The 22,370-nt window shown below is 38.6% G+C and overlaps 1 protein-coding gene across 3 annotated transcripts in view; it reads left to right on the forward strand.

Annotated features, from left to right (window-relative positions):
* The window catches only part of nexmifb (neurite extension and migration factor b), a 104,064-nt gene extending 92,493 nt beyond the window's left edge, over positions 1-11,571 (forward strand). For 2 of the 3 annotated variants that reach the window (XM_047353624.1, XM_047353625.1), the window contains exons 3-4: positions 2,395-6,580; positions 7,127-11,571. In XM_047353624.1, coding sequence (XP_047209580.1) covers positions 2,395-6,580; positions 7,127-7,403 — 4,463 coding nt within the window. In that variant the 3' untranslated portion in view covers positions 7,404-11,571. Of the gene's footprint in view, positions 1-2,394; positions 6,755-7,126 lie in introns of those variants that run through there. The other variant, XM_047353626.1, reaches the window with a different exon arrangement.
* Positions 11,572-22,370: the final 10,799 nt, after the last annotated feature.

Below are 22,370 nucleotides of genomic sequence, written 5' to 3' on the forward strand. Positions count from 1 at the left end.
GCCTTGGGCTCCCCCTGGAGGAGCTGTAGGAGGTGTCTGGGGAGAGGGACGTCTGGGTGTCTCTGCTGAGTCAGCTGCCCCCGCGACCCGGTCCCGGATAAAGCGGAAGACGACGAGCAATGACGAACAAGCCTTATGAAATGCAAATGCTTAACGCTATTCTACCATGCTTGTTTTGAAAAGGAGATGCAAGCAGCCCAAGGGCTCCTCTGCACTCGCAATGGCTTGCAGGGCATGTTTTTTTTTTATTTTGTTGAAAAGTTTCAGAAATGAGAAAAGATAAATCACGGAAAAGTGTGTGTTTCAAAATATTGGTGCCGCTGATAGTTGAGCGCATCAGTTTTGATGGTATTATAGTTTCAAAACTCAATGTATGTTTTAAAGAATTGATGGTAGGTGTGGAATGGTTTAATCCTGTTTCTGCAAGTTTTCCCTCTCAATCTAAAGTAGTCCTAGTGCAAAAAAGAATTTAAAATGTTATCTGAATATGTTTTTTCACCAAAAGAATAAAAGTATTCAGAACAGTGTTTTGAAAATATACTCTTTTCAGTTTGGAACAACAGTTTCATTCACTTCAGTTCAGATCATTACAAGATTGGATGCTGTGAATCAGACGCAAACTTCAGCATCATTATTAGTCAGGGACGGTGCATAAATCTTTTTTTTTTCATTAATGTATACAAATCATTTAGAGTGCTGTGAAAAAGTATTTGCCCACTTACAGCTTTTTTTTGTTTTTCCTTATAGTCACACTTAAATGTATCAGATAATTAAACAAATTTTAATATTAGACAAAGGTAACCTAAGTAAATACAAAGAACAACAACCTGGCCTTTTGTGAGAAAATAACAGTCCCTCTTTTTAAAGTATTATTTAATTATGCACATTTTTGGAAATTGATACATAAGTCTGATTACCTTCAGACCTGTCAAAAACACTTTAATAGAGCCTGTCTGACAACATTAAACGGGCACAAAGACCTCAAAAAGCAAGACATCATGCCCCGATCTATAGAAATTTCAAGAACAGATTAAAAAAAGACATTAGCATCTATCAAGAATAGAAAACACTGAACAATGAGGAACTTTCCCAGCAGTGGGCGACCTGCCAACGTTAATGCAAGAGTACTTTTAAGATTAATCCCAGAGGTCACAAAAGAACCCAGAACAACATCCAAAGCATTGCAGGCCTCAAAAGAAACAACACCAAAGGTTTTGGATGGCCTGGTTAAAGTCAAGACATTTTGGAATACTGTTGCATGATAATAAAAAGACTATTCATGCTGAAAGACCTTCCCATGTGGCCAAAATAAATCACACCTGCAAATAATCGTGGGCCAAAGTTTCTCCTCAGTTCCTCCTTAGAGATGATCAAGACTGTTTGCCAATCATCACAAACACTCAATGGGAGTTGTTTCCACCAAAGGTAGCACAAACATTTCAAATTATCATCTGAACTTTAGTTCATTAGAAACATTTGAGTTTGACAAGAACATAAGCATAAAAAATCTGTAAGTAGACAAATACTTTTCCACAGCCGTACATGTCTTGTCTGTCTCAGTTTATTTGTTTTACCACCAGGTACCAACAATGCGATTGATGGGGGGTCCTTTCGTTCCTATTTCACTAGACAAAGTCATGCAGACTGCAGCTGGATGACCCTTCTCAGGAAAACGCCTCAGTTTATTATAGTGATAAAGTTACTATGGCGCACCTATTCTGTGATTTAGTTCGTTTAGAAATGTATCACTACATCCAAACCAATTATGTATGTCCTGGCATCCAATTTATGATAAAAACTGAGGATTATTGCAAATGAAAACATCTTGTTTAATTAATGTAGAGAAAAATTGTACTGCCTCTGATAACCACATAACATGAGTGCTTATTTCATTATTTTACGTTTACTTAGTGTTACTTAGTGATGGACTGGCGACCTATCCAGGGTGTACCCTGCCTCTCGCCCGTAGACTGCTAGAGATAGGCACCAGCTTCTCCCGTGACCCATTATGGAAGAAGCGGTATAGAAGATGAATGAATGAACTTTTACTTTAACCACTTGCATTTCTTTGCCACTTCCATTTCTCCATTCTTGTTAATGTTTCATAAAACAGGTGACTATATTTGATATCTTGCCTATAGTCTTTTTTTTTTTTTTGCAGTCAACATGCAAAGATGTCCAACTTGACATTGATAATACCCCTTATTGAATCTGGTACAAAAAGTTAATTAGTAATGTTTAAGAATGGCATCACAAACTGACATTTAGAGCTCCAGGGGGTTAATTGACACTAATTACATTTGAGCAGCCGAGAAGAATTCGACTACCGAACAAAAACACTGTTCAGAATTATAGTTCAAAGCGCTGAAATCCTTTTTCATTTTCTCCCTGCAGGGGTATGTGAGCAGAGTGGTGACCTGAGTCTGTGCAGACTCGTCGATGCTGCGCTTCCTCCTGCCTCTTCGCGTCCGCCTGCTGCAGAGACGCCACAGCAGGTCTTCTCAACCCACCAGAGGACCACTCCTGCATCGCCGCCTCTCCCTCTGGCCCTCGGTGGTGACCTATCTCTGACTCAAGCAGTGGCACCTTGTCCTTTATCCAGTGATGCTCAAACTGTAGGTCCCCATCTTCAACGTGCTCCCACATCACTTTCCCACCCAACTGCAGGATCCTGGGCCCTAACAAGAGAACCACAGAAAACATCCCCTCCACTCACCATCACCCTTCCACTGTCTAATACAATGATGGAGCCCAGCACTGTGTCTGCACTGACAGAGGAGTGTCTTCTCCAGCCTTCCCGAACCTGCCTCGGCTGCCTAATTGAAACCCGTGACGCTACGGATCGCAGTTCTGTGCAGGACCCCCCAACTAACCCCAACACCAATCCTGACGTGGATCCCGGGCTCAGCGTACGGATAGGGGATGTGAGCCGAGAGGACTTCTCTGACATTAACAACATCAGCATTCAGTGCCTGAGCCACGCAGGAGAGCCAGCGAGCCACTTTGGGGAACAGCTCCTCTCCGACCAGCTACTTAGCTTCCCTCTTCCCAAAGCCCCGAGCGAGGCCAAGAGAGCAGACGAAAATAAAACCACTGTGGACTGTGATGACCCAGAAGATGATGCCACAGCTAAAAACTTGTATGAGGGACTGCTGCTGGATAAAGTTAGTGGAGAAGAGGTCCTACTGGCTAATGCTGGTCAGGACTGGGGCTACTTTGAGTCCTTCATCAGCGAAAGTAAGATGGAACTGCTGGATCTTTGCTCCAAGAATGAACTATCTGTCAACCTCTTCTCCGAGGAGGATGTCGACAATCTATTCGACGATGAAGACGATGATTCAACGCTGAGCAGTGATGTTTGCTCGCTTAAGATTCGCTACGAGTCTTTCCAGGACAACATGAGGGAAAAAACAAATGTTCTCCAGGAGGAGACACAGTTTAACTTCTTTCCCAGTGTGCTGGCCAACTGTGCCAGGAAAGACGAAGGAGTGCCAGTATTAAAGAGGAACACTGAGGAGATCCAGTCCAAAACTGATGAGCTCATACTGGAGGAGGCACAGGAAGGGAGAGGTGGGGACAGCAGTGGTAGGAGCCCGATTGACGGCTCTCAATGCTCCCCTATGTCCACCTCCAAAGTCAGCTACCTAATAGACTTTAATTCCACTGAGGAGTCTGGAGAGTTCAGCGATGACAGCTCCTGTACCGGCTCCTCCTCAGACACCCTACAAGAAGGCAAGTTTAAAAAGAGTCACTCAAAGAGATTTTTCAGCCCATCAAACCCTCTCAACTATGGCCTGCGCTCCAAGAGAAAGGTGCGATACAGTGAAGATTACTTGTACGATGTCGACTCTCTTGAGAGTGAAAAAAATGCGGAGAAAAAGGAGAAAGGTCCCACAGGTCAGAAAGAAGAGGAGGATGTGGACTGGTGCCCGAAAAAACGCCGAAAATCCTGTCGAAAAGAGCCGCCTGTGGTCATCAAGTACATCATCATCAACAGGTTCAAAGGAGAGAGACTCATGTCAGTGAAACTGGGCAAGCTGGACGCTTTGGATGGAACAGTAAGTCTAAATGCTGACACGGTAAGCAAATACGAAACACTGGCTCCCCTGAAAGATTTCTGGCAGGAGAAGCAAAGACAGAGACAGGAACAGCTTAAGCTGGTTGCCAGAGATAAACCGCAACGGGGTTTTCATCTAAACGGACGCCACCATCGGCCTTTCAGTTCCAGTCACCCCAAAAGGAAATACAAGATTGCCAATAGGCTTAAGATTCACAGAATTCAAACTGTGGAGCAATCAGCACCAACACAGGGTTCCCCTCTCTCTGATCAGAGCCATGCAGGTATCACTAAAGAGGACCCCACCCCCACGGCAAGAGGAATAATAGCAGCCACAGGCCTCCCTGTCACATTAGACTCAAACTCCATAACGCACATGATCACAACCAAAAGCCGCTCTCAAGAGAGGGAGGAGAGGGAAGCGAGAAGACTGGGAGGAAAAGTCAGGATAAGGAAATTCAAAAGTGAAGCCAGGCTAAGGAGCACGAAAATGAAAAAGGCAGAGGGAGAGGAGGGGAGGAGTGTGACAAATGAAACGGATGCCTGTGTCAGTGCAGCACAGATTGAGGAGCCTGCTGCTGGGTTAGAACTGGCAGCCGTTAGTTCAACTACAATCAAACTCCATTTCTCTGACAATGGCACCAACGCTCATGCATCCGATGAGAAATTTCCCTTTGTCTCCTCCATCTGCTCTCCTGACAAAGCACCTTCCTCAGAGGAGGTGGAGACAAATGTCCCTGTCATCCCTGGGGGCTACCTGCAGACCCTGTTAGATGCTACAGATTCTTCTGGTGGGGGAGCTATCTCTTATTTCCCCCAGCAAACATCCAGGCAGCAATATCCTCTGGGGCTGTCCCTGGAGGAGAAACAGTTGTCCTCTCTGCAGCTTGCCCAGAGCTGCGTGCTCTCTCCCCCCTCTGAGTCGGAGCTCCAGCAGTCTCCTCAGAACTGCCCCAGCTTCCCCCAGATGTGGCACCCGCAGCTCTGTACAAATCACAGTCAGAGCTTTGGACCTGAGACCCCTGAGACTCCCATCTTACCCAACAACTTCCCAGCTGCTAATGTGCCCCTGAATGACAGCTTGCCAGTGTCTAACTACAACCAGCTGAGCCCTGAGGCTGACAGGCTGCTTTATGAGAAGAGCTACCTGACTGAGGCGGGGCTTCAGCCTGGGGCAGATCTGCAAGCATGTCAGTCTGCCTGCGTGGAGGGGCAGATGCAATACCAAAGAGGGTCCCTGTGCACAGACAATGGTAGGCTCATCAGCTATGACTCAGTGGGCTCCCTGTCAGCCTCCTCCAGCAATTACAGCTCTCTCAGCCTCAAGTCTTGTGAACGAGAGGGTGAGGAGGAGGGCCGAGACAGCTTCCTAACTCATTGCAGCCCTAAAGTGGTGATTCAGCAAAGTGTGGATGCCCTTACCCCACTCAGGGAGTCCTCAGACCTGCTGGATATCTCCAACTTCACTCCTGACAAGTTCAGACACTCATCACTGTCAGAGCTTTCCCCTCCCGAGACCCCTAACCTGTCCCCCCAGGTGGTAGGGCGTGAAATGAAAATGGTAGGGAATGTTGGAGAATACCAGGATGTTAACGATATGACTATAGACTGCAATAGGGAGGTAAAGTGGAACTGTGAAGCTATACAGCAACAGGAGCACACAACAAATCCATACACAGTGGAGGATGGCCAGTTTCCCCTGCACAACTTCAACAGTCAGGATGTCAGTGGCTTGGATAAAAAAGAGCTGGGAGAGTTTGTGGAACAGACTGGTGCAAAAAATATAAAGTCTAAGAGGAAAGGCAGCTGCAAGCAGACAGCCACAGGACAAAGCCCAAAGAAAGGCCGGGCTCCCAGAGCTCCCAAGTCAGAAAAGGTCAAGACTCCCAAACAGAACTCTCGGTCGACCAAAAAGATAAAGGCCATGTTAGAGGGAAAAGCAGCAAAGAATCAGGCAGTTGGCGCAGGCCTAAGCGACAGTAACAGCACCGGGGACTGGCCTGGCACTGGCTGGTCCGAGAGTAACAGCCTGGTAGGGGATGACCAGAGAGAATTTGAGGAACCCTCCAATATTTTGTCCAACATTGTCTCTGGCATGGCCGAGGTCCAACGGTTCATGATGGCCTCCATTGAGCCTTTGTGGAATCCCATGTCTGAGGCATGCATGCCCTCTGAGGCCAACAGCCTCAACCTAAAGACCCTCAAAATTTTGGCAGGAACAGAAGCTGACCTGAAGAAGAAGGGAGCCGTACTAACAGGGGCCGGTAGAGGCAGGAAGGCGGGTGGAAAAGGAGGAAAGAACCAGGCTAAATTCAACCCGGCCCACCCACTATTCCCTCAGCTCGCGCTGGGCTGCAACATGTTCGACAAACCCAGCTTTATTAACCCCGGGCCAGCACACAAAAAGCTCTACCGCCACAAGACCAGTGCAAAGTTCCCTCGGATTGAGACACTGAAAGGGAAGCGAGCTGAGAGAGACCCAAATAAGGATATAGCACTGATGACTTCTTTTGAAAAACTGAGGTAATATTTTGTTATCAGCTGCTGTTGCTCCCCTCCTTCTCACTCCTTCCCTCCCCTCTACCTGCTCAGCCCTCCCTCCCAAACATACCTACACAGATGCTATGCCAGAGCTGCATGAGTACTTCGTTTCCCCTGACTACTCCAACTTCCTTTTAACCCCCCCACCCCCACCCCTGAAGAGGAAATGAATATCTGCATGAAAAAACTTCTTGTACTTTGCAAACTACCTATTGAGTGATTGTGTCAAGCTTGATTGAGATTTGAAACGACCATGGCTGCATTTTTTCTTGCTTTTGTTGTTTCTTGCTTTGTTTGTTCTTCTTATAGTTGTTTTTGTTTTACTTTTGTCTGAAAAAAAGAGAATAAGCCTTGAAAACAGTACTGTCGCCTTTTTGAGGAACTTTGTTTTTGTATTTTCTAAGCAGAACTATCTCCCCTGAATTATAGATTTATTTCGCTTTTCCCCTAAAGATGTAGCTATATACACAAATGCATTGAGTGACATCTACGCACCCCACCCCCCTCCTCATCTGTTTTTGTATGCAGAATATGGATGTCCTGTTGTTGCTGTCCTTCATACACTGCCTGGCTCATTTCAAGAGGGGAACCTACCGTTTATGAGCCCTATTTAAGAGCAAGACATCTTAAACACAAAAGATGGGACCATTTTGTATTGATGACATATCAGACTTTGTCTTTTTTTCTTTCCTTCCTCAAAGTTGGAATGACTTCCCATTTCCTTTTATTGAGTGTTTCGTTTACTTCTGCAGTTGAGAAGAACTGGTTATCTAAATTTACATTTTTACGCCTTGCAAATTCATAAAAGCTCCACCCTCAGAGTATTTTTGTCAATGTTGTTGTACAGGGACATGCAATATTTGCAAAAAAAGATGATTATAATCTCAAAATCGATGTGCCAAAAGTAACAATGCTGTGTAAATGACCTCTTATATATGTGTGAATATTGGCTGTTCCTCTTTTCTATCCATTGGAATATTGGCTGCTTGGGTTGGAGACTCCTTACAGAGAGTTGCAACTACTGGAATTCTTTATTTGAGACGTTTTCTCTCTTCTCTGATGAAAGGCACCAACAGCTGGCTGTGGTACACCGCCACTCACAAAACCAAATCTGAATGACTCTGAATTCTACTCCCCTCCCGCCCACCCCCACACCCCCGAACTTTGTTTGCCAAATTCAATTTACCTCAACATCGCCTGGCATGGAGAAGCAACAAAAGAGAGGCAAAGGGCAGATCCCCTCTCTGATGGCCACAGTAGAGGAAGGACTGGGTAAAAAGAGAGGTTCAGGTGACCTCTGTCTGGACCACGAGGCTTGTAGTTGAAATGTCTGTGGGTAAGCAGGTAAATGACTTGTCATTTGGGGCTGCATCTTGCTGAATAGCTGTTTGTACTGCAAATTTAAGTCAGATTATCACTCGTAGAGGTTCTGATGCATGCATCAGATGTGAATGGACATTTTTGCAGTTCGGGTTATTGTGAATGTGAGAGCAGTTTTCAGTACAAATGGAATCAGTAATCTTGTAAATGATGGAAAGCATGTCTTTGCATTCTCTCCTCATAGAAGCTTTTATTTCTGTCTTACTAGAGAAGGTAATTTAAACATAAACGTTTCTTAACATTCCCATGCAGTTTATTTATTAACTATGCCTTACTTTATAAGTTGCACTTCTGGTGCTGCATATCATTAAGTTTATTTCATCATGTCAACAATTTTACTTCTTTTTTTCTTCGCCATGTGTTTGTTTTTCAAAAAGCTTACCTGTAATTTCAGTCTATGAAAAAATATTATGACCAGTAGACATGGGCCGGGATGAGATTCTCACAGAATGATAATATTGAGTAAAAATACAGTTTTACTGTATCCTGGAGTTTACAAAAAAACTTAAAAGAAAAATATATAACATGATTTAATTTGAGCTATTTTAAAAAACACAATTATTACTACTGCTGCTATAATAACATATTGAGTATTGAAGTGATAATAATGTTATCTATTATAACATTAATTATTTTCATTTTGATGTTGATTCACAGAGGAAAAATATAAACACCCTCTAAATTTAGGTGTAGTTCCTACATACTAGTACGATATTAAACTTTTTGGTGGTTATACTCTTTATAGAGTAACACAGGTATAACAAGCTGATATTAGTTGGTCATTTTATCAGGCTGTGTGCTAACGTTTCTAGCCTGCAGAGTGCTGCTTTACAGAGAGGCTGATTGTAGCTTGCCAACTCTAGTTTTTGAACAGGGTTACCTTAAAGGGATAATTATATTGTTTTAAGCTTATAATTCTGCGAAGTTATTATCAATAATAGTTATCTGTATCAGAGATGTCACATCACAGAGAGTTTGTAACAAAGTAATGAAATCTTCAGAGCGATGGAGGGCTAACAGCTAGTGGAATGAACCCCTACCTCGTCAGATTTTACCAACCTGTAATAACTCAAACTGAACATGTACATATCTTTGGAATAAAGCACTCTATTAGCAAATATTAAATGTCTACTCTTTAGCAAAAAACATTGTTATGTTTGTTTCTGTCTTCTAACTTGAACAACATCTGTGTTGCTAAGCTAAAGTTATAATCGTTGAATCTGTTTACTTTGTCAGTCAACCTTGACCAGCTGCAACTCAGCTCTAAGTCCACCAGTAGTGGACTTTGCTCTTTGAACTTTAGCTTGGTAACACTAAAGTTTATTATTGGGTCATACTACGTTGTGTCCCACGAATACAATCATTTTCGGTTTGAATTGTTTTAAATTGTGAAGGACTGCTAAATGATGGGTTCCTCTGTCTAGTTCTTAGACTACCACTGCTTTGAGGATTTCTCCACTTTTTCTTACCTACTGTGTTTTGAAAACTGTCTAATACAATTAAGGGCGTTCTTACTTAAACATTCATAGACCCTCACTTTGAAACATTTGAACTATTCCTTTAATAAGAGTCTCAGGTGACACTCCTTTAGTTTTACACTATCTGTGTTTTGCACCAGAATTGTTTCTAAACTGACAAATTTAACTTTCTTGTAACCTGAGAAAAGGTTTTGTAGCCTTTCAGCTAGCTGACCGCCAATGTGCAGCAACAGGTGGGGAAGGGGCAGTGCTGCATTACTCCAGCTGAAGAACACTCCTATTACTCTGGCACTTTCTGTATTATCTCATTAACAGGACATTAAATTACAGTTTTCATATGACCTAGAGGTTTTACCAGTTTTTAACACTGAAACATTTTGAAACGTTGGTGTACCTTGATATTGGGAACCGGCCCATGCCTACTTTACTGACCAGTAATGTATGACCTTCAGAGGGAAGAAACAATGTAATTAACCTATTTCACAGCAGACATTTTTGACTTAAATGAGCAGGGAAACACAAGTGCGTTAAGAAAGTCTGCCTTCCATTTAGACGAAGTTCTGGTTTTGCACACATTCTGCCTAAACGACTCACACAGATACAGACGTGGAATGCTGCCCTGCGTAACACATACATGTGTTCACTACATGTTTAAGTCAAAATGTCTGCCATGTATAAACACCTAACTTTTGTCATCTATTTTGGGCTCATTCACTACCTCAGAGCACCAAAAATAAAAATCAACCTTAAAATAGACCTAACAATCATTTAATAAGTAATAAAATCTTTTGATTTTATTCAATAGATTAAATTCAGGACGAGTGCAGAGCCAATCAAACTGTAGTATGGTATCTTATACTCATATCTACTGAAGCAAGGCCTAAATTTTTTTCTCTGTTTTGAACAATATTATAATTTTGAACACAGCAGTGATTACATGAGACTGCAAACTGATTGATTTGAAAACAGGCTTAGTCACATTGAATACAGCAACCCTAACACACAGGTTATAGAAAAAGATTTCTTGCATATGGCAAGGATCATAATCAATCTTTTTGTCTCTCTTTTCTCTGTCATGATCCTTTGTTTATGTTTTATAGTGTATCAGGGTTAGGTCCAAGACAAGCTGCTGATGGGAAGCTCCACATGGGCCGAAGGCCCATTTAGTCTGCCTTCTCTCATTTCTGCCTATTGTCAAATTGAATGTACTTCTCTGAGATCATCTAAATTTTTATTTTAAAGAAATATTTCTGTTCTTCTGTTTTTGTTTTTAAAATGTGCCACTGTTGAGCTGCCTCATGTTAATGGTGCTAAGAAAGCAGAAAATTCCTTTCTTTATTGTTTTAGTTTGACTTTTTTTTCCCAGCATTATCAAAAAAGAAAAAAAAAAGAAATGCAAAACAGATTAGGTACCTAACCCTGTTTATGAATGTATATTAAGATGTTATGTTATGTTTGATGTATTCACTTCATGATTCTTTGACACTGATTGGAATTACTTTTGCTCTTTTCATTAAAAGATTACCGAGCTTTATATATACTGTCTAGAGTTGTTACCAGAAGGAATCTTAATGAACTCTTGACCCTACAAAATCTTGTATATTTTTTGTGTGCCAATTTGTAACATATTTTGTAAGTGTATATTTTTCTTAGAAAGTGCTGTGAAGTATTTGTGTGTGTGAGTAACCTTTTATGCGCCTCTGTGGGCAGTGGAAAGGATATACGACGACACGTTTCTGGTTTTAAAAACCAAAATATGAAAGTATCAACAGAAAAACTAGAAATATTTACATTTTGTTGGGAGTTTTGTAATAAGATCATGATCTTGTTGTGAGAGTGTTGTGTTACTGTGCAAAACACAAATAAGCAAAGAAAAAAAAACATGAAAACTTGGGGAAAAAATATAATTTGTGAACAATTTGCTGTTTTATAGATTTTCATGTAAATTATTTGAGTATTTTTTTTTGTTTTGTTTGTTTTGTTGTAACTGTTGCAAAGGTTTTAAATATTTGTGATCAAGCCTGTATGGTGATAATGTAATATTGGTAACTTGCTGAGTTTTGTAATAATGTTTATGGAGTAAATATACAAATTAAAATAAGATTTTGAATGCTGCTTTCTGAAGAGAGTTGGATTGTGTTTATTACTGCCCACACTTTGACTACATCACATGACTTAAAATACTTATGAACTTCTTTGTGAACAAATTAAACTAAATTAAGGTAAGAATAGGAAAGGCTAATGGAAATAGGTCCCCCCCCCCAGCTAATCAAACTGCAGAAAGTCATCTGAGATTGATTAAAATACATTGCCTTTCTGCACAAAGCATGTGATATAGTCTCCCTATTCTCAGACCTACGTAATAGAGTACTTGTTCAGCACACCATGGATGTCTAGGTTATGTATTTTTTTTTATCTGATGCTTGTCCACACCCCTTCCTACTGACACCCTGAGCAATTGCCTATTTGACCAATATCGAAAATCACCATTAAGTTGTGAAAGGCAAATATTTCTGCCTGTCTTATGATACTAACATGATAGTAGCATGGATAAATCTAATCTCTGCAGAGTGTTTGTTTGTGCTGTCAAGTGTGTACGTGCAATCCCTGCCTACCTTTTATATCTCCAATTAGTCTCTCCCTGTTTATACCGGCACATTCTTAGACAAAAGCCATTTTAATTTCTTTACAAGTCTTGCTTTCACTCCTACTATTTTATGTCGCATCTAATTAGCACTTAGGGTCAGGCATTGCTGGAGCGACTGCTCATCCATAACTTTGAGCCAGGGCCACTGTGGTCTGTGCTGCAACTCATTTTGGCATGCTTAATTGGAGCTTGAGAAACAGCTTCCCACCACAAACAGATCTTGTTATGTATGTCTCCAAAATTGTCAGCCGGTATTAGCGTTGTTTTTGTTCTTTACTCACCAGTAACAGATAAGAGAGAGAGCAAATTGTAAGATGGAGTGTCTAATGCCATGCATCAGGTGCACCTGTAATTATTAAATGGGATCCTGCTTGTTTTGTCAGTGTGTGCTTTCACTGCTTGGACAGAAATAGGCAGCTCTGTCATTAAGACAACTGTTTGTCTTGTTTTATTTGTTTTTTTTATGATACTTAGAGGCCATCAGCATGGCATTTTCAAAGAATTAAGCATATCTAATTCTGCGTTTCGTAAAGAGTGAAGTAAAATCAAGAAGCTGAAAACAAAGTTTTCAAAATGCTGTTTTTTAGCCTAATCTGATGTGTTCAAAGTATTCCTAAAAGATAATCTTGTTTATATTTACCTAAAACTAAACCAATTTCAAAAATGCCAAATTCCCAAATGTAGGTGTTTCTCAATGAATTAGAATATCAATGAATTTAATTTAATAAAAAATTAACTCAAAGTTTTATTACACACAGTAATGCATTTTAAGTGTTTATTTTTCTTAATTTTGATAAACATGGTTTACATCTAATGAAAACCCAAAATACATTTTCTTAGGAAGTCTGAATACACAATAACCATAAGAAAGTAGTTTTAACACAGAAATGTTGTATTATGGCCAATAGGCAGTCATACATACTGCTTGATTTATTGAATAATTATATGTCCTTTTATTACAAAGGTCTACATATTTGTTGACATGTGGAACACAGAAATATTAATAAAGAAAAGAAACCTGTAAACTTCATTTGGGAGGTGAACAAAATCCTGATCCCGACTTTTCGTCTCCAAGGTATGCCTTTTCCCAAATCATCAATAATAGTCTTCTGTGTCTCAATCAAACATCTTCGATTGATGAAAGTTTTGTTTTAACCTTGTCTGGGAAAACTTCAGTGCAATTCCTAACCCTTCATAGAGTACTTTTTAATCAAATTAATAATTATTATTTTAAAAAAACCAAATTTGTTCATACATTAAAAACTGTGTCATTTTAATGAAAATACTAGCCAAGCAGCAACTGAAAAAGGAAGTAAATTACAACTGAAAACAAAAGTAAATGTACTGGACCAGACAATCAACTTGAATTTTCTGATTGACAGTGCTGTCAGCATAACTCCACTAACAAACCTGTTCAGCCTATAAATATGTTTTTCTTCTGCCTGTTGAAATTGAAAGTCAATCCTATTGAGACAGTTTCTAGACATGTCATGGGAATGATTCCTTACAGTTATTATTTATAGATAGATAGATAGATAGATAGATAGATAGATAGATAGATAGATAGATAGATAGATAGATAGATAGATAGATAGATAGATAGATAGATAGATAGATAGATAGATAGATAGATAGATAGATAGATAGATAGATAGATAGATAGATAGATAGATAGATAGATAGATAGATAGATAGATAGATAGATAGATGGATAGATAGATAGATAGATAGATAGATAGATAGATAGATAGATAGATAGATAGATAGATAGATAGATAGATAGATAGATAGATAGATAGATAGATAGATAGATAGATAGATAGATAGATAGATAGATAGATAGATAGATAGATAGATAGATAGATAGATAGATAGATAGATGGATGGATAGATAGATAGATAGATGGATAGATAGATGGATAGATAGATAGATAGATGGATAGATAGATAGATAGATAGATAGATAGATAGATAGATAGATAGATAGATAGATAGATAGATAGATAGATAGATAGATAGATAGATAGATAGATAGATAGATAGATAGATAGATAGATAGATAGATAGATAGATAGATAGATAGATAGATAGATAGATAGATAGATAGATAGATAGATAGATAGATAGATAGATAGATAGATAGATAGATAGATAGATAGATAGATAGATAGATAGATAGATAGATAGATAGATAGATAGATAGATAGATAGATAGATAGATAGATAGATAGATAGATAGATAGATAGATAGATAGATAGATAGATAGATAGATAGATAGATAGATAGATAGATAGATAGATAGATAGATAGATGGATAGATAGATAGATAGATGGATAGATAGATGGATAGATAGATAGATAGATGGATAGATAGATAGATAGATAGATAGATAGATAGATAGATAGATAGATAGATAGATAGATAGATAGATAGATAGATAGATAGATAGATAGATAGATAGATAGATAGATAGATAGATAGATAGATAGATAGATAGATAGATAGATAGATAGATAGATAGATAGATAGATAGATAGATAGATAGATAGATAGATAGATAGATAGATAGATAGATAGATAGATAGATAGATAGATAGATAGATAGATAGATAGATAGATAGATAGATAGATAGATAGATAGATAGATAGATAGATAGATAGATAGATAGATAGATAGATAGATAGATAGATAGATAGATAGATAGATAAATGAGTTCCAGCATGGTACTGTAACAGGATGACACCTGTGCAAAAATCTCAACCATGAAATTTCCAAAGGGAAAGCGACCGGGAATGACTGGGTTTGTCATACCAGGCGAACAGCACTAGCCTTATTGCACTGTGGGGCACTGGTGTGAATTTCATGTGCTGAACTATGCACCTTAGTTTTAGTTTAATTAACTATTAATGCTTTAGCATAAAAAGACAAACTGGACAATATCATGCAACTAAATTTGTAGAAAAAGTTTTGGGATGTCCACCTCCTGTTCCAATATTACTTTGCACCAGTGCACAAAACAAGACCAAATACGACGTAGATGAGGGAGTTTGTTGAGAAAGATCTTGACTGACCTGCACACAGTTCTGATGTCAAATTTAATGAAGAAATTTGGGAAAATTAGAGTCTTTGAGCCAAAATCAGCATCTAATTTTACAAATGGTGAAACATTCCCTTTGTTGTGATTATTATTATGAATATAATATTAATATTTTATTTAGTAATAATTCGGTCTGATAGGTGTTGTCTGTGAATACCAGCCCAATAAGGCGGTGGTATTACAACAACAATAAAAGGGGTGAAACAAGCTCTGGCATTACTGAACAGCAAAACTGTACACATATATGGAATGAATTCACACAATTTCTTAAAATACGAGAATTTATTAACAAAAATAAGTTAACTCAAAGTCAAACATATTTCAGTCAACAAACTCTATACCACCCTAGAACAATCCAACTAAAACTATCAAGCAAAATGAAAGAACAAGGAAGATCAATGAACTCTATACAATATAAAGAAATGACTCAAACATGGTTAAAACATGACCAATATAATGATGCAACATTACCATTCAATGTTATTTATGTCTGAGAACCAATAATTATCTTGAGGAATCTGAAAATGAAGTTAAGTTAGTCTTGGAACTTAGAAAATAATTGGTATACCTTCAAACAATCATTCATGATGTAAGATCAGATAAAACATTATTTTAATAAAATAATATTGAAAAAATGGTTTGCTGAATAAAACTAACCTTCTGGATGACTAATTCTCCATGGTATTTAATTAGCTGCCTTTATTTAGTAAAATAATATTTAAGGAAATATTATTTTGAATAAGAACCAAAACATTTGGATAAATGAGTCTTAATCTTGTTTAATTAGCCTCCTTTATTTAGTACAATAATATTTAAGGAAATATTATTTTGAATAAGAACCAAACCTTTCTGGATAAATGGTAATCCAAGTGTGGACTGAAGAAAGGGAGTAGTGTTGCAGGTGGGGGGGGGGGGGGGGGGGGGGTTGGATCCTTCAGTGGCCGCGGCGCGGAGGGGTAGCTCTCACTACCTGGACATGCACACAGGAATGGCCTGCGATGCTGCCTTCTGAAAACAGCAATTATCAAACCTCTATTGAAAAAGAGCAACTTGGACAGGCTGCTACTTCAGAACTACTACAAACCTCCCCTTCATCAGTAAGATTATTGAAAAAGTTGTGTTTCAGCAGTTAAACAATTTCCTAACAATGACCAACCGCTTCGATGTCTTCCAGTCAGGCTTCCTGCTCACCACAGTACAGAGACTGCTCTTGTCAAGGTGTTCAATGACATCCATATAAATGCAGACTGTGGAAGAACCACAGTACTGGTATTATTGGACCTTAGTGCAGCATTCGACACTGTTGATCACTCCATTTTATTAGAGCGCCTGGAAAACTGGGTCGGCCTTTCTGGTACAGCACTCAACTGGTTTAAATCCTACTTGAAGGACAGGGACTTTTTTGTGTCAGTAGGTAACTTTACATCAGAGAGCACAAAAATCACATGTGGCGTTCCCCAAAGGTCCATCTTAGGGCCCCTCCTATTCAATATCTACATGCTGCCCCTAACTCAGATTTTAATAAACAACAACGTAAGTTATCATAACTATGCAGACGACACACAGCTATACGTTACGATGTCACCAGGTGACCATGAACCCATTGAAGCGCTGCGTAAATGCTTAGAAGAAATCAATGCATGGATGTGCCTAAATTTTCTTCAGCTGAACCAAAACAAAACTGAAGTAATAATCTTTAGACCAAAGGAAGAGTGTTTAAAAGTTAGCACACAGCTTCAGTTAATACAGCTAGAAACCACCAGTCAGGCTCGAAACCTGGATGTAGTGATGGACTCAGAGCTGAACCTTCAGAGGCACATAAAGGTAGTAACTAGGTTGGCCTTCTATCACCTAAAGAACATCTCTAGGATTAAAGGACTAATGTCTCAGCAGGACCTTGAAAAACTATTTCATGCGTTCATTTTTAGTAGAATTGATTACTGCAACGGTGTCTTCACAGGTCTGCCTAAAAAGTTGATCAGACAGCTGCAGTTGATCCAGAACGCTGCTGCTCATCTCCTTACTAGAAATTAAGTCTATAAATGACTGAATGGTTTAGCACCAAAATATATTCCACACTTGTTGTCAGTGTATCAACCACCCAGACCTCTCAGGTCTTCTGGCTCAAATCTACTCTGCGTACCCAAAACTAGAACCAAACACGGAGAAGCAACTTTTAGTTCTTATGCTCCACTAATCTAGAATAAACTCCCAGAAAACTGTAAAAGCACCGAAACCCTAAGTTGCTTTAAATCAAAATTAAAAACCTATTTGTTTAGAGTGGCCTTTGACTGTGCCATCTAAACATTATTAGTTATGTTTTCAGTCCAATTTTCCTTTCATTTTCTTATCCATCATTCTATTCTCTTTATTTTATTTTATTTTTCTTAAATTACCTCTGTTGTTTGATTTTCTGTATCATTGTAATGTTTTTCCGTATGTACAGCGCCTTGACTTGACTTGACTTCTTCTCCAGGCCATGGGGAAAAATCTGCTTCAATTTTTACCTATATTTTTTCTAATAGGAAATACATATAGTACATGCTTTGGACTGACTGTTACTGTCTAACCATTTGAGTGGGTTTCAGAAAAGTGTGCTGAATAATGCTACATCCAGCAAAGTTTCTCATGTTGTGGATGTAGCAGGTCCAGGAGAGAATTGCGAAGATCCCTATCCTCGAATGCATTCTCCAGCTCATCCGAGATCCCCAAAGAGAGGTACCTGGGAAGCATCATCATCAAGTACTCCCTCAACTGACTCCTACTAATTCCTGTAAAAGTATGGTATTCATTTTAAGCGTTGGTTTTGTTGTTTGTTTGTATATGTCAGTATTTGAATTACTTTGTAAAATGGTCACTCTGGAAATTGTAAACTGGCTAAATTACTTTTAATTATATTGTTTCACTCAATGGGATGTGCACAGGGCCTGTTTAAAAATTAGAATGGATAAAGGGTAGGGGAAATAAGCACTACTTTAACCTATAGTTACTTTTGGTTCATGCTTGATGATTGTGTTGATTCTTTTCACTCTTTCTGGCAAATATTTGACTGATAGCCTTTATTTTTCCATACACTGACCAATAAACACTGATGTTTATACATTTTCAGGCAATGCGCCTTGCTTACCTCTATGCAGTTAGCAAGTAAAACCTCTTATTCTTGTTTAGTTCAGTATCAATGGGTACATGATTACATGTAAAGCATTTACCAATGTCACTGTTTACCAAAATTGTTTTATCCTTAATGGTAGTTGTGGGACTTACTGAAGCTTCAGTTTTGATCTGTATAAAACAACATAAGAAAATCAAGCATGTCAAATTTTTGAAATTTGCAAAATGGTTTGATGTCAAAACAAAGTATGCCGTAGGAAGGTTAAGTTAATCTTTGAAATGATACAAGAAGGACACGTGTAAAAAAAAGTTAAAGCTTTAAAATGTTGAAAGTGTTAAAGCATTTTACATTATGGGTACTTAATTCTTTGAAGGAAAATATCTTTGGTAATATGTCAAATCAGCTGGTTGTTGGTACATGTAGAGGTATGGGAAGAAACTTGTGCCATCAGAAACTGAATTTGAATTGCTCAGACTGAAATTGTATTTGTGTAATTTTAAATTAAATGCACTGGTTTGAAAAGGAATTTCACTAAACTGAAACTGAATTTTATGATTTGAAACTGAATTCATTTGCTTCTAAAATGTATTTTGTTGTATTCAAAATTCAGTTTGACTACTTTCACTTTCAGGTCTGTAATTCAATTTCAGTTCCAAAATTCAGTTTTTTGTGTCACACATCCGGGTCCTTGAGGATGGCCACAGATTAATCAAACACAGATTCATCAATTTACATTTCACATCAGGTTAAACTTCCTTTACGGCATGTTGAGCTGGAGCAGAGCAGCATACATGAGCTTAGCGGATGTCCATCACCAAGTCAAATGAGCATCTATAAGAAATCATGTAAATAAATGATGGTCAGACAGCAACACTTATGCTACCTGTAGCTATTAGCTAAACATGCCAAATTAGCATAGTGTGTTACGTCGGTCTGCGTTTCTCTTGCCCTTACCTCAGTGTAATTTCTGTTGCCTAGCAACCGTGTTAGCGTGAAGCCGAACAAATGGAGCCTGAAGGTTAATAACACTGTCTCTACTGTAAATGACTACACGGTTTTTATTTAACCTTTTTACATATTGCTGATGGCTTATAATGCTGTTTTTTTTTTTTTATGTTATTGTTTTATGATCTTGTTCGTTATTCAGCCATTTAAAATGTTGAAAATGTTGAAAAGTGTTCATAGATATAAATCTAACACTAGATAAAATACATTGATGACAAATACCATTTGTTTAATTTATTTGTAAAGCTTTCAACAACTTAAACACTAACATATTAACTTTAGGAGCAAAGTTTAAATAAGTTTATTTGCAGAGCATAATAATAATAATAATAATAATTATTATTATTATAAATAAACCAAACATTAATATTAGATTTCATCTGACTGAATTATATCCATTTAACTTCCACCCATTGGGGAAACCCAGCGGGAGTTTGAAAACAATGTGCCGGGAGTCAGCTGTTCTCTGGGTTTAGCGCACCTCAACCACCCGGTCAGCTGACAGCTGCCGAGGCGAGCCGGCTGCTGGGGCAGTGGATGAACACATCGGTGCATTTGTGTAATTAAGCGATATCTTCATAAACTGACCAGATATATTAGGTTTACACATCTACATACATTCTCGTCTAAAAACATTGTTAAAGTTCAGTTGTTTCACAGAATGCGCAATATAATTTTATTAACTTTTCTCTCTCCTCTGGCCTTTGCTACTTCTGTTTGAACAATCTACTTCGACCCGCAATGAATCATGGGATAGGGTGGGACACGGAGGATACAATGGACCCATCCTTCAAATCTGGGGATAAAATGGACGCATTTGTTGGAACCTTGGAGATTAGACAGCATTCGTCGCCTCATCCAGGACGTTATCGGCCTGCAAATGAATCTTTCAAAAGAATGCAGACCTTGATTTGGACCCAGCAATAAGTGAATGACATACGTGAATCATTAAATCTGTGTTCGATTAATCTGTGGCTTCAAGGATTTTTAATACAACGAAATACATTTTAAAAGCAAATGAATTCAGTTTCAAACCATAAAATTCAGTTTCAGTTTAGTGAAATTCCTTTTCAAACCAGTGCATTTAATTTCAAATTACACAAATACAAATTCAGTCAGAGCAATTCAAATTCAGTTTCTGATGGCACATGTTTCTTCCCATACCTCTACATGTAACAACAGCCCCCTGTATTCTTATGTCTGGACTAAAGACTAGTGTAAAAGACAGAAGCCGTTTATTCCAAAGAAAACACTCAGGCCTGGCTAAAAACGTCTAAAACCTGGTTATGGACTAGTGAAACTAAACTTGAACATCTGGGCAACAAACAAAAAAGCTGAGTTTTAGGGCTCCGTAGAGTTTGGCAAAAAAAAAAAAAAAAAACCAACTATATCTACTATATCTATCCATCATGCTTTCGTTAGATAACTTTTGTCAAAGTGAATGTTTTATCAAAACCTTTCGGCGTCCGCTAGAAAGCTCAACGTGAGGAATTTAAGTTTTCTGCATCGAAATCAACAAAATGGCTTTGGAATAGACGAGTGGACGATTAAATCCAACATGAAAAATCTGCGGGCTCACCTAAACAATGCTGTGGACAAGGGATGTCCAATCTTATACGGCTGAAGAACATTTGCAAATGTTTCTGACTCAGAATGTATTAGTTTAAGTGTGCACACGGATTCAACCGTTTTGATTATGTCTTCTCGTGGTAAACGTTTTGAATGTTTTTTCAGGCTTCCATTTTACCGTCACAAAAGCCAGTATTTTGACCGGAGTGTGTAACCTTAGACTGTTTTGCATGCTGTAAAGTCAACTTGGCATTGTCCTCCAGTCTAACCACACCGTGACGCTACAACTGCTTGAGCAGCAGCACCCATCTTCTAAATAAACATATTTTCACTCTTTCCAAGGCGTTTGGGTAAATATTTACCCCTATTATTGTCTGTCGGGTAGCATTTCTCCGCATTTTGCTGATAACATTAAAAAACTATATATAGGTATAATTGTTTATACGTGTAATTTCAAGTATACAAAGGGCATATACTCTTGGGTAAAACGGCAAATGTGCGATCATACAGGAACCATTTACTCTTTCACTGTCTGCCTTGAGGCTGAACTCAGGGACGAACTGCCCTCAGATCCATTTCCGGAAAATCATTATAGCCTTCCTACAAGAAAGAAAATGGAATCCTGAGCTCGTACTCTGCTTTATCAGTCTTTTTTCTCAATACATTCTTCAAATAGAAATCCTCTCGCCCAGCTATATTGCTACCGGCATCACTAACAAGGTAGAGTGACATTAACTGTTAATAAAACAACGCCTTACGCCTGGTTAACTTGGTTCTTTCATACTTAGCAAATTTTAGCTTGTTTGCTTGCTCTGTGAACGTCACTCGTTGACGTCGTTTGTTAAGTTAGCTTGCGTTGATGCTCAATATATTTTTGATGGCATCTTAACGAGCCTCTAGCAAACAGATCGAACGTATACATGTAATTATTCTTACGTTTTCTCTAAATGAACTACTGATGAATAAGTTGACAATTTGGCAAAGTTAGCTAGTGTTAACTATAACGTACATAGCCACTCAGTTACCTTGAGCGCTAACTAGCTTGAATGCTAGATAACCGGGTTGTTTGATCGTTTCATAATCGTGTATTAAGCCGAATAAACAACTAGTATCGGGTCAAGAGTTCGCATTTTGGGATTTTCTGGCCACTTTGTAAAGCGTCATCTTTGCGTTTCATTTTCAAATGACTGAATTAGCTACCTTACACAAAGCTAATCGACAGCTAGGAAACGCAAGTCATAAGATGCCATTTTGTTTTTATCTCGACTTTGACCAACATACTTGTTGTCGACTCGGACTTCAAGACACATAGTCTGAGAATGATTTAGTTTATTTGTAACCAAGTAGATGTAAATTGCCATGATTTCTGGATTATAGAGTATACTGTTTGTAGTTAAAAACTAAGTGGTGCGTTATAAGGCTAGCTTGTCAGTCTGCTTTGTGAACTGTGCTAACATAAGTTACAGCTACATATTCTAAAA

The sequence above is a fragment of the Girardinichthys multiradiatus genome, chromosome 23 (assembly GCF_021462225.1).
Source record: "Girardinichthys multiradiatus isolate DD_20200921_A chromosome 23, DD_fGirMul_XY1, whole genome shotgun sequence".
In the NCBI taxonomy this organism is placed as follows: domain Eukaryota; kingdom Metazoa; phylum Chordata; class Actinopteri; order Cyprinodontiformes; family Goodeidae; genus Girardinichthys; species Girardinichthys multiradiatus.